The sequence below is a fragment of the Rana temporaria genome, chromosome 9, assembly GCF_905171775.1.
Source record: "Rana temporaria chromosome 9, aRanTem1.1, whole genome shotgun sequence".
Lineage (NCBI taxonomy): Eukaryota > Metazoa > Chordata > Amphibia > Anura > Ranidae > Rana > Rana temporaria.
Window position 1 is genome coordinate 60,692,481 of NC_053497.1, and position 12,136 is coordinate 60,704,616.

Below are 12,136 nucleotides of genomic sequence, written 5' to 3' on the forward strand. Positions count from 1 at the left end.
CTATGGACCATGTGTTATTATACCACTGACCATCATTATATGCTCTGATAATCGTGCGCCATCTACCACAATTTTTTTTCTAGCTTAAAGGAACCTATATAGAAAATAAAAAATGAACTTTTACAACCCCTTTAAAAAACATACCGTATGTATCAACCAAAATGTATTAATAATTTCAAATTGTCACTTTTATCTATCAGGATAACCTTTATACTCTGAGCAACTAAAAGCTATACTTTTTTGTAGATGAATTCTAGATGGAAGTTGCCAGTAAATGTAGATCATCAAAAGACCTTTCCTGTTGGTAAGCGATCACTGGTCACACCCATCCTAATCTATTCTTTGTTTTTTATATTGTGTTATTATTCTTCCTTTAATGGTAAAGATACATACGAGTATATTAAGGATGCAGTTTGGCTACCTCAGTAAATTACATTGATCACCCAACACCTAAAATTGTAATGAAGAGGTTTGTATCACATAGATACCGGAGGTCCAGGCTGAAATGGAGAACGGAACTGATATTACAGAATTTATTCTCCTGGGTTTTTCTGTCATAGATGAATCAAGATTTTTTCTTTTCCTTCTTATATTTACTGTATACATAGTTACTATCTCAGCTAACATCTTCATCGTCATTCTTATTAAAATTGATATTCGTCTCCATAAGCCCATGTACTTCTTCATTGGTGGATTATCATTTTTAGAGATCTGGTATCCATCTGTTACTGTTCCTAGGCTTTTCTGGGCTATTCTGACAAAAGAAGATTCTATATCTTTTGTTGGTTGCCTGACCCAGTTTTATTTCCACTTTTCCTTTGGTGTAATACAACATTTTCTTCTTGCTATCATGGCCTACGACCGCTATGTTGCTGTCTGCATCCCTTTGAGATATCTGTTAATCTTGAGTCCCGATGTTTGTTTTAAACTTCTATGGGGTTCCTGGGTTTTTGGCTTTATTGTAATCATTGTGATCTGTCTGCAAATCTTCAATCTCTCATTTTGTTTCCATAACAAAATCGATCACTATTACTGCGATTTTGCACCCTTGGTCAAACTGTCCTGTTCAAAGACATCAAACGTAGAAAAACTTTTTTTTGCCACTGCTTGCTTTGTAATTTTGGGCTGTTTTCTGGTTATTATCATGTCATACGTCTTTATCATAAGAACCTTGATGAGGTTTCCATCTTCAGAGGGTAGACACAAGACTTTTTCTACATGTGCCTCTCATCTTGCTGTTGTTGTTTTGTTTTACAGTACATCTATATTCATGTTTATCCGACCTAATGCAGGTGATCTCATACATTTAAATAAAATATTCTCAATCTTTCCATCAATTGTAACTCCTCTGCTAAACCCTCTCATCTACACCTTACGGAATCAAGAGGTTAAAAATGCCATCAAAAAAGCAGTGAAAAGGATAGAAATAAAACATTTGCATGAAGCTACAATAAATCCAGTTAAAGACTAATAACGTAAACAGGAACAGCAGAATTGATAGTTAATGCGTCCATAAAACAAAATAAACTGATTAAGGAGCTTTTAAAGTGGAAGAAACCCCTAAGTTTAACTATTCTTTATTATTATTATTTTTTTAAATGCTCCTTCTCCCCCTCCTCCTTCCTCCACACCCAGAAGATTGCCTGTCATTCATGGGCTCCAGACTCAGATTCATCCATCCTGTTGTTTTTGGTACGGCAACGTTGACTTTTTTTCTGGAAACTGTGAGGCCTCGTACACACAACCAAGGAACTCGTCCGAAAAGACACATCGTTTTTCTCGACGAGTTCCTTGTTAGGCTTGTCGAGGAACTCGACAAGCTTGCTTTGCGTACACACTGTGACACTGTGACATACAACACATACAACGGCGGGGGAAGTTTAATTCCACTGGCACAACTCTTGGGGCTGGTTTTGCTAATCTCATGTGTTTGCGTGTTAAGTAAAAGTTTGGTCGGAGACAATTTGCACTTTTCAGTCTGTTACAGCTTGAAAAATGTGTTATCTCCATTACAAATGCTACTTTTACTCCCGTCTCATACTTTATTCTGAGCCAGCGTGGGTTTCTTAGCATACAGACGCTCAAGTTTCTAGTCGAAAACCAGCCCGATGAGGAACACGACGAGCAAATTCAGACTCCCGTCGAGGAAAAAGAGAACTTGCTCTCTTTTTTGCTCGTCAAGTTCTTCGACAGTTTACTCGATGAAATACGTACACACGACCGTTTTCCTCGGCAAAAAAGCTCTCCCACCAAGTTTCTTGATGGATTCTGCCGAGGAAACCGGTCGTATGTACAGCGCTTAAGGCATACTTTATATGGAATAAAAATGTATGTAACTTTCATCCAAGGAATGTTCATTTGTGAATTTTCTACGGCACAGCACTTTTCCCCATTTTTTGGTCTCTACTACCTATTCTGCCTACCCTGTATAAAATAAATATCTGTATACTTACCTATTTTTAATCTGCTCTGGTCTGGTCATGTGATCCTGCAGCTTCAGTTCAGGGAGAGCTTGAGAACCACTGGGAATTCTGGGTGCTATGGCATCACCCATAGGCTCCCATTTCCCAGCCATTGTCAGTGCTTCCTTCTCTCCCCTGCAGTAGCTGCTTAGTGACACAGGGAAGACAGAGTTGTGGAATCATGTAACAACAACAGAGCAGATTACTACCTATTCTGCCTACCCTGTATAAAATAAATATCTGTATACTTACCTATTTTTAATCTGCTCTGGTCTGGTCATGTGATCCTGCAGCTTCAGTTCAGGGAGAGCTTGAGAACCACTGGGAATTCTGGGTGCTATGACATCATCCCATTTTCCCAGTCATTGTCAGTGCTTCCTCCTCTCCCCTGCAGCAGCTGCTCTTTGACACAGGAAAGACAGAGTTGTGGTATCATGTAACCAGAACAGAGCAGATTAAAAAAAAAGGTTAGTACACAGATATTTTTTTATACAAGATAGGTAGGAGGAGGAGGCATCTTTAATAATAGACAGTGTTAAGCTGGGTACACACTGGCCGAAAATCGGTCAGTGTGCATGGCTTTCCATCCGACAGAAGCCGGTCTAACGTCCAGCTTTTGTCAAAGGGACATGCTAGAAAACCAGCATCTGATCAGTGCTGATCTGTGAATTCTGGTGAGGGAAGGGGGGAATAGGAGAGCTTCTCTGTCAGAATTCAACAGAACAGCAGGGAAGATCGCACTAACATTGCTTCTGTTGGTATGGAGAACTGTCAGTTTATTTTTGTTCATCCCACAGGGTTGATTCTATCAGTGCGTATCCAGCTTTAGACAGCACATTACATGGTAAGACCCACCCCGAAAATAAGCCCTACTGTGTCTTTTGTTGCCAAAATTCATATAAGACCCAGGCTTATTTTCGGGGAAACACGGTACTAAATCCTAGTATAAGTATTTTAGTACGTTTTTCTGCTACACCCAAGTGTGAACGGGGCTTTAAATTTACAGTTTCAATTTGTATATGGGAACAATTTTTCCTTCCAAGGGACTTGTAGTTCTGTGCCATCAAGGTACTAAATGAAACAGAATACCTTGATCCTTGACCGCCACTATTGCTGTGGAACAATTTAGTCAAGAGCACATTGCTAGCCTGCGGAGTGGCAGCATTGTGATGAGGCATCAGCTCCGCTCTTTTTCTCCTCCTTTTAGCATGTTTCTTGTCAACACGTGGACTTCAATGGCTTCTAGTGATTCTCGTTTACTATATTGCATTTATTTGTGTTTTTTTCTATGGCTGGAGTTCAACTTTACAAAGTACCAATAAATATATTTTTTTAATTATTTGGTTACATTGTACTACAGAATACTTTATAAGCTAACTTTGTACATTGTTTAGAGCGGGGGTTCCTAACTTTTTGACGATTACAAACTCCCACCGATTGCCTATTATTTCTCCATATGCCTTTTGCCACACTGTTTAAATCATCAGTTCTATTAGCTACCAGTATGACTTAAAAAGATGCCAATAGCTTGATTTTATTTACAAATGCATAACTGGGAACAGAAAAGCTTATAGAAAATCATCAGGATTTTATTATATGTATTTATAGAAAAAAATCAAATCACAAATGTACAAGCTAGCTAAAAACATTAAGAGTTTTTCTGCTCTTTCTGTGCAAGAAAAACATGGAAAGGAGGTACAGTTATTGACAATGTTACTTATGTGCCACCTAATGCATGGGAGTTGATTTTCTAAAGGCAAATAGACTGCTAATTTTACAAAGGAAGTTGCACTTTGCAAGCAATTTTTTTTCCAGGGCTTAGTGAACGAGGTGAAGCTTTACTGACTTCCATTATCCGATTGTGTGCAGAAATGCTGCTTTGTTGTTTTCCTTGCAATTGATTGGGTATTGATGTGATCAAGTTAAGAAGATTTTTTGTAAAAATGTGATGTTTGCAGAGTTATTTTTCACGATTGTACATCTTACATACTGTTGTTAGTCATCAAATAAATGTTTGGAAACACAGAGTAAAGAGCATCCTTCCAAAATATGCAAGGATATTGGAAGCTGTATGTGTTCTTCTTAAAGTGGATGTAAACCCACTCTCATCATTTCTAAACTACTGCCATAGTGCTGATCTATAAGGATATACATGCCTCCTGCATGGACACTTACCTGTTAAATGTCTCCCCTCTGTCTGTTATAAGAACTGAAAAACTGCAGATTCTGTGGGTGGGTCTGTTGTCTGGAGCCCTGTGGGTGGAGTCGTGATGTCAGTAGACTTCCCGCCCTCCTCTACACACCCCTTGTCAACATTCATTTTTTCCTGTGTATTCCTTACACTAAATTCTGCTATAATCACTAACATCCAGTCAAAATCCAGAAAAGTAACCACATGACTTCAGAAAAGGAGTGGGGGTGGGAATTTAAAAAAATGCCTGTCTCAGGCTAGTGCATGAGATATGTAAATAACCTGTCACTCACAGCAAGGGGGCGGAACGGACTAAGGTTTTTTCTCTGTAAGTCCGTTTTATTCACTGAACAATAAAAGAGGATTGCTCAGAGGCTGAGATGGATTAACCCTGTGTGGCAAGACTGGGCACAGATGATAGGAAATCTTATACTCTACATTGTGACATAAAAAAAAAAAATTATTCGGGTTTACATCCACTTTAATGTTAGATTGTATCTCTAGAAGGAAACGTTTCATTTTAGATTTTCAATGGAGAGGGGAAGAATTAAAGGGCCAAATTCTCAAAAGAGATACGCAGACTTAACTCCATTTTTCTAATTTTACACGGCGCGTATATTTGCGCGCGATCGTCAAAACGACTTAAGCAAAGATTTCCGTATTTTCAGCCGTACTTAAATTAGTTACACCTGCGCATTCCCGGGCGCAAATTACGATAGGCTCGCCGCTGTTTTTGATAGGCAAAGATGCAAATGAGGGAGTTAGGGCGATTCTCAGAATTAAGTGTGTGTGCCGTATTTTCCGCCCTGTGCGCACCTGTTAGTTTTTCTGACTAAATTTCCACATTATAAAACCAGCCCTAATTTTACACATGCTGTGGAAGGGATTGCTGAAGGAAGTGACTAGAGGTTATAGCTCTAGTTGTGAAGGTTTTTGTTTAAAAATGCCAGGACCAGCGATGATTTTAACGGCACTTGCTGCCTTACAGGCACAAAGGAGGAGGAGGGCACAGAGGAGGAGGATGAGGGCACAGGCGCGTGTTTATCGGCCACGCCGTGATATTTGGCAAATGCCAGCTTATGAGGTCATCGGCAACTACCGATTTGATAGGGAGGCCATCCTGGAGATCACCCAACTCCTTCATGAGGATCTAATCGCCCCAACCCTACGTTCCCATGCCCTGACACCTCTTGAAAAAGTTATGGCAACCCTCCATTTTTTATCGAGTGGCTCATTCCAGCGAGCATCTGGAGGTGTGGCTGGGATGGTGCAGTCAACCATGAGTAAATGTCTACATCAGGTGGTCCCTGCCATACTGCGGCGCATGAGCCACCAGTTTGTCATGCCCACCCAGGAGGACCAGCGTGTGCAAGCAATGACGGACTTTTACAATATTGCTGGCTTTCCTAAGACCATTGGGGCGATTGACTGCACCCATGTGGCACTCCAGCCCCCCCATGATACTGAACACCTGTTCAGAAACAGGAAAGGCTGGCATTCGATCAATGTCCAGATGATCGTAGATGCACATGGCCTCATCTGGCACGTTTGTGCCAAGTTTCCCGGCTCGTGCCATGATAGTTTCATACTAAGGCAGACCAAGATCTACAGAGACTTTGAGATGAACGTGTATGGAGACAGCTGGCTGATTGGTGAGTGACATTGGTGTCAGGTATGCCCCCCCCATGATGCAGACATCACAAGGGGCACATGCATGACTAATATCCTCCTGTCTTTTACCTTACAGGTGACTCAGGATATGCCTTGGGACCCCACCTGATGACCCCCTTTAGGAACCCCCAAACACCTGGAGAACGAAAATTCAATGAGGTGCACAGCCAGACCCGGGCTATAGTAGAGCGGACTTTTGGCATGCTAAAGTCAAGATTCAGATGCCTTGACAAGACTGGGGGTACACTATTGTATTCCCCAGACTTTGTATGCAAAATTATTGGGGCATGTTGCATACTGCACAATTTTGCATTAAGAAGGGGCATGCATGTGGAGATATCTCCTGACCTAACCCCCCACCCAGGCAATCCCCCCCCAAACCCCTCTACCCGGTCTGCTGAGGGCCAGGCAATCAGGAGACAACTGTCTGAAGGCATCTTTGCCCAGTAAATGGATCCTAATTATATTTTTGTTTTTGATTTGCCCAGAACAAATCACAGAGATTATGGGGGTTATTTACGAAAGGCACATCACCTTTGCACTACAAGTGCAAAGTGTACTTAAAATTGCACTGAAAGTGCACTTGAAAGTGCAGTCGCTGTAAATCTGAGGAGGGGTAGATCTGAAATGAGGGGAAGCGCTGCTGATTTTATCATTCATTCATGTGCATGCTAAAATGCTGTTTTTTATTTTCCTTGCATGTCCCCCTTGGATTTACAGTGACTGCATTTCCAAGTGCACTTTTAGTACAATTTCAAGTGCACTTTGCACTTGTAGTATGCACTTGTAGTGCAAAGTGGATTTGCCTTTAGTAAATAACCCTCTATGTGACATTTAAATCTTTATTTTGCTAAATAAATGCACATTACTTATATGCCAAAGAGAATGTTTATTTTTATTTACAAAACGCACATTAATTATCTCACAATGAGAATGCATGAATGCACGTCACTGTGGTCCCTAGCACAGACACATCACATGCACATCGAATTGGATTAGATCCAAGTACCCCCCCCTTTGGTACTTGGGAGCAGTAACGCCCCGCCACGGCTCCAATTATGTCACTGTGCATTCATACACCATTCAGGAACCTAGGATGACTTCTCCCTGGTCCTGGGGATCCCTACTCCACCAAAACTGAGGGTGACACCCTTATGTTTTCAGGAATGCCACCCCCCCACATTCACACATCATTCACACACATAAACCAAATCATAAGTACAGTGTAAAAAAAAAAAAAAAAAAAAAGTACCCCTGCAAATTAGGGATGTTGCCGAGTGCTCCTTCTGGGCTGCCCACGGTCACGGGGACGGCCACGGGGACGGCCACGGCCGACTGGGGGATCTTCACGGGGGGGGGGTCTGTGCAGGGGAGGGAGTATTTTCAGGGGGGGGGGACTGTGCAGGGGAGGGAGTATTTTCAGGGCGGGGGGACTGTACAGGGGAGGAAGCAGCCTCCCCTGGTGTCTGTCCTCCTGCTGGCCTTCCCTCCAAGGCAACGGCTATCCTTGTCAGACAGGAAGTAATGTCAGCCGTATTGGCCTGCACAGCCCGGGTATTGGCCTGCACAGCCTGGGTGAGGGCAGTCACCTCCTGGGCCACACCTGTTGTGGCGTTCCTCAGGTCCCACAAACAGGTGATGACCCCCACGGAGTTGGTGGCCACGTCACCCAGTGACTCCCTCATTGCACCCAGGCTGCGCTCCACCTTGCTCATTGTTTTTTGTATTGCAGACAGACTGCGGGTCTGCCGGACATTGTCCCTCAACAGACTGACCGGCAGACGCACCAACCCCCCCCTGTTTTCAGGGGTCGGCATCCTACTTGCCCCTGAGGCTGGTGGCCTTGGAGGAGGAGTTGGAGTGAGCCATGGGTGCTGCTGCATGTTGGAGGAGGGTTGGAAGGGGCGACCCATGATGGTGGCCTGACTTCTGGGCGCCTGTGGGGTTCCCTCAGGGGATGATTCAAAGGTCATATCTTGGCCCATCATTATTTCCTGTCCAATCAGAATATTGTCATCTTCCTCCCCCTCATCCTCCTCCCACTCAACATCCAAATTAGGGGAGTTGTGGGCACTCCCCTCCCATGGCGAATCCTGCCCTTCTTGGGACTCTGCATGAGCCTGTCTTGGGGGTGGTGCAGCAGCCTGCCCTGATGGGCCTGCAACCTCCTGACCTGATGGGCCTGCAACCTCCTGACCTGATGGGGCTGCAACCTCCTGACCTGATGGGGCTGCCACCTCCTGGGCTGATGGGGCTGCCACCTCCTGGGCTGATGGGGCTGCCACCTCCTGGGCTGATGGGGCTGCCACCTCCTGGGCTGATGGGGCTGCAACCTCCTGGCCATCTGGGGAGGACACAAAACAATCACAGGTTGTTGGATCCATACACTTGGCACATCTTCCCTTCCCCCACCCACACATGCTAATCACCAGATAGAAAATCAAAAAAATTACCTGTCCTCATAAGAGGATCATTGTCAAAGCCAGGCAGGCCCACCACCTGCTGTGGGTGGAAACACTGGGCCACTGCCCATTCCTCCTCACTCATCCTGACTGGGCAGGGTCCCCCTCCTCCAGTGCCCCTGGTATGGGCATGCAGCGTTGCCAGCTTGTTCCGGGACACGCTCCTCAAGTCATTTATTTTTTTTTGAACTCCAGCGATGGTCCTGGTCTCCCCCCCCCCCCGCCACATTGATCCGATCGGTGATCTTTTGAAGGATCTCCTTCCTCCTGGCCGGGGTGGTGGTGTGGCTCTCAGGGCCATGGAGAAATCGCCCAAATTTAATGACGCCCTGAGCAAGTATATGCTTCTCTGCCAGGGTAAAATTAAGCTTCCTGCGCTTGGGAGCCATGACAGACAACACCCAGCAACAGGGAACTCACCCAAAAAACAAACACCAATACACACACACAACAAAGAAAATACAAACAAGCCAAAATAAAAAATATACAGACAGCTACTATTAATTCGAAAACAAACAGGCAAAAAAGGAAAACAAAAAATATAAACAAAACCCAAACAAAAAGATTTTCAAAAACAAACAGGCAAACAATCAAAACAAAGAACAAATTATCAAAAACAAACACCAACTATACCCTCCAACTCCACAAACACTTTTCTCACAAAACAATCTTACCAACAAACACTGACAAACGTTCAAAGCAGAAGCAACTTGCTTTAGGAAGGGAACACAGGGAAATACTTTTGCAATTGAAGTCTGTTTGACTGGGGCTATTTAGACACAGGGCGATCTTCAAACTAAGTACGCTTGGCCTTTTACCTATCTCACTGATTGCGCTGACCAAAGTTCTGCACATGCGCAGTGAGGTCCAGATTCGTGCGCGCATGCGCAGTACGGCCGGCACTTCATTTGCATGGGGTCACGGCTCATTACAATGAAGCACGCCCACTTCATTCCCACTTGCCATAACCACGCCTTACGCATTGAAACTTAAGTTAAGGATGGCGCAGTTTTGTGCGCAAATGCACTGAGAATACGGTAGTTACGACACCAACTTAGGGCGCCGTAACTTAAATGACATAAGTTAGATAATCCTAAATTTACACATGGTTTTGAGAATTTGGCCCAAAACTTTTATTACATTTTTTTTTGCTGTTTTATTTCTAGCTGGGGGGATTTCCCTTCACTTCGACCAAACATTTGTCCAAAGCATATCCTATCTGAACCATATCATGCCATTTCTGAATTTGTATATAGGAATATACAAATACTGTAAGGATACAGTATGAAGGAGTCAAAGAGCCCAACAAAGCAGTAATACGGAAATGAATGATGGATTAGAATTATATATATCTAATAAATAGATTCTCAACCTTCTTTATGAAGTGCTATAAATGCAGCCTCTTGATAGTTATTTCTTTGCTATTAGACACTCATAACTGATATCATTCATAATAAACTATGATAAATCTAGACCAGGGTTTCTCAACCAGGAACCCTGGTGTTTCTCCAGAGGTTGCTAGGGGTTCCTTAACCTCCCTGGCGGTATGATTAATTCGGATTTTAGGTGCTGAAAGCGGTACCATTATTTTGCATGGAAATTTGGCGTTTTAGATTGTAGGCCTGTTATTAGAAATAACTCACTTAAATCTGTCCAGACAAGAGTCTAGTAGACATCCCAGGTATCATAAAATTTGAAACACAAAATCATAAATTATAATATAATATAATAAATAAATAGTTATAACAAATAATATAATAATAATAAAAATTATTACTTTAAATTTTTTGATGACGAATTTCCCCACAAATCACTATCGCTCAATTCTGCAAGTAATTCTAATTTATTATCGCTGTTTTCTAGCTGGTCTAAAACCACTTTTGACATAAAAGGGACACTTTTTGGTTGCTATGGCCTCGTTTCCAGGCAGAAAGTACAGTTTTTATAATATAAAAGTGCATGCAGGACACTGGGCAGACAGTATTGTAATCTATTTATGTTTTCTTTTCAATATTCCTTAGACAGAATCTCACCAATTCCTTTGTATCCATATTCCATACCTCCTGATATGCATTCTCTGTACTTTAAGAATCATATAGTTTCTCTCTAAATTCCTTCTTCAATTACTTCACCTGTTTTCATACAGCTCCCTGCTTAAACTATTCTGTCAGAATTTAAAAAACTGAAATAACTTAACAATAGTCCATGCTGACAATTTTGTGTAGGGACAAATTCGTAGCAATCAAAAGGATTATGGAAGGTTTTCATTCTAATGCCGCGTACACATTTCCGACAACAAATGTTCGATGTGAGCTTGTTGTCAGAAAATCCGACCGTGTGTATGCTCCATCGGACATTTGCTGTCGGAATTTCCGTCAACAAATGTTTGAAATCTGGTTCTCTATTTTTCCGACAACAAAAGTTCTTTCGGAAATTCCGATCGTCTGTAGCCAATTCCGAGACACAAAAATCCTACGCATGCTCGGAATCAATTTGACGGATGCTCGGAATCATTGAACTTAATTTTTCTCGGCTCGTCATAGTGTTGTACGTCACCGCGTTCTTGACGTTCGGAATTTGTGTGACCGTGTGTATGCAAAACAAGTTTGAGCCAACATTCCGTCGGAAAAAAATCCACAGTTTTGTTGTCGGAATGTCCGATCGTGTGTACGCGGCATAATTCTTCCCACTTCTACTTGAAAATTTATTTTTTTCATGACTATAAAAAATAGCAATTCTAAATTCCACTGTTTATAACTCAAGGAGATGTGACGGGCTAGCACTATGAGAAAAGTATTGTTTTGCATGAAAAGAGTACCTGACCAAGTGTGAAAATAATTAGCAGGTAGGTGTTGGCCCACAAAAGGCAATCACTCTGCTTAGTCAAGGCTCTTCGCTCGGAAGTGTTCTGTGTGAACAAACACTAGGAGAATGTTTCTGGCCTCAAGCATAAGTGATCTGACCAGACCATCACTTGACAGAGACAGTGTTTGCATAGCCAGGAGCCTGTATAACACAAAATGGGCAGCTTGTTAGCCGCAACAGTGAGATTAACTAGTAAGTATCTGTGGAGAGAAGTACAGGGACTACACAGTCCAGACAGCCAGGAGGCTAACCAATTTTGTATCATTGTGATGCTAAAAAAAAACTGCATGGGCAATCTTTTTGAAAAGCACTGCACTGGAGCTAAACCCTCACAGTAGGAAGGACAAGGAAGACTTGGATCATCTCTGCCCTACTCCACGATGCAGGGCCGTCTTAATAGCATCATGGGCCTCATGGGCAAAGTATCACTCTGGGGCCCCTACAATGATGACAGTGCAGGTAAACAGACATCAAGTAGGTAGGAG

The 12,136-nt window shown here is 42.7% G+C and overlaps 1 protein-coding gene across 1 annotated transcript; it reads left to right on the forward strand.

The window, feature by feature from the left end:
* Positions 1-505: 505 nt before the first annotated feature.
* LOC120914445 (olfactory receptor 2AP1-like) lies at positions 506-1,627 on the forward strand. The gene has a single exon (XM_040325138.1). It carries the CDS (start codon positions 506-508, stop codon positions 1,469-1,471), a length of 966 nt encoding a protein of 321 aa, XP_040181072.1. The 3' UTR covers positions 1,472-1,627.
* Positions 1,628-12,136: the final 10,509 nt, after the last annotated feature.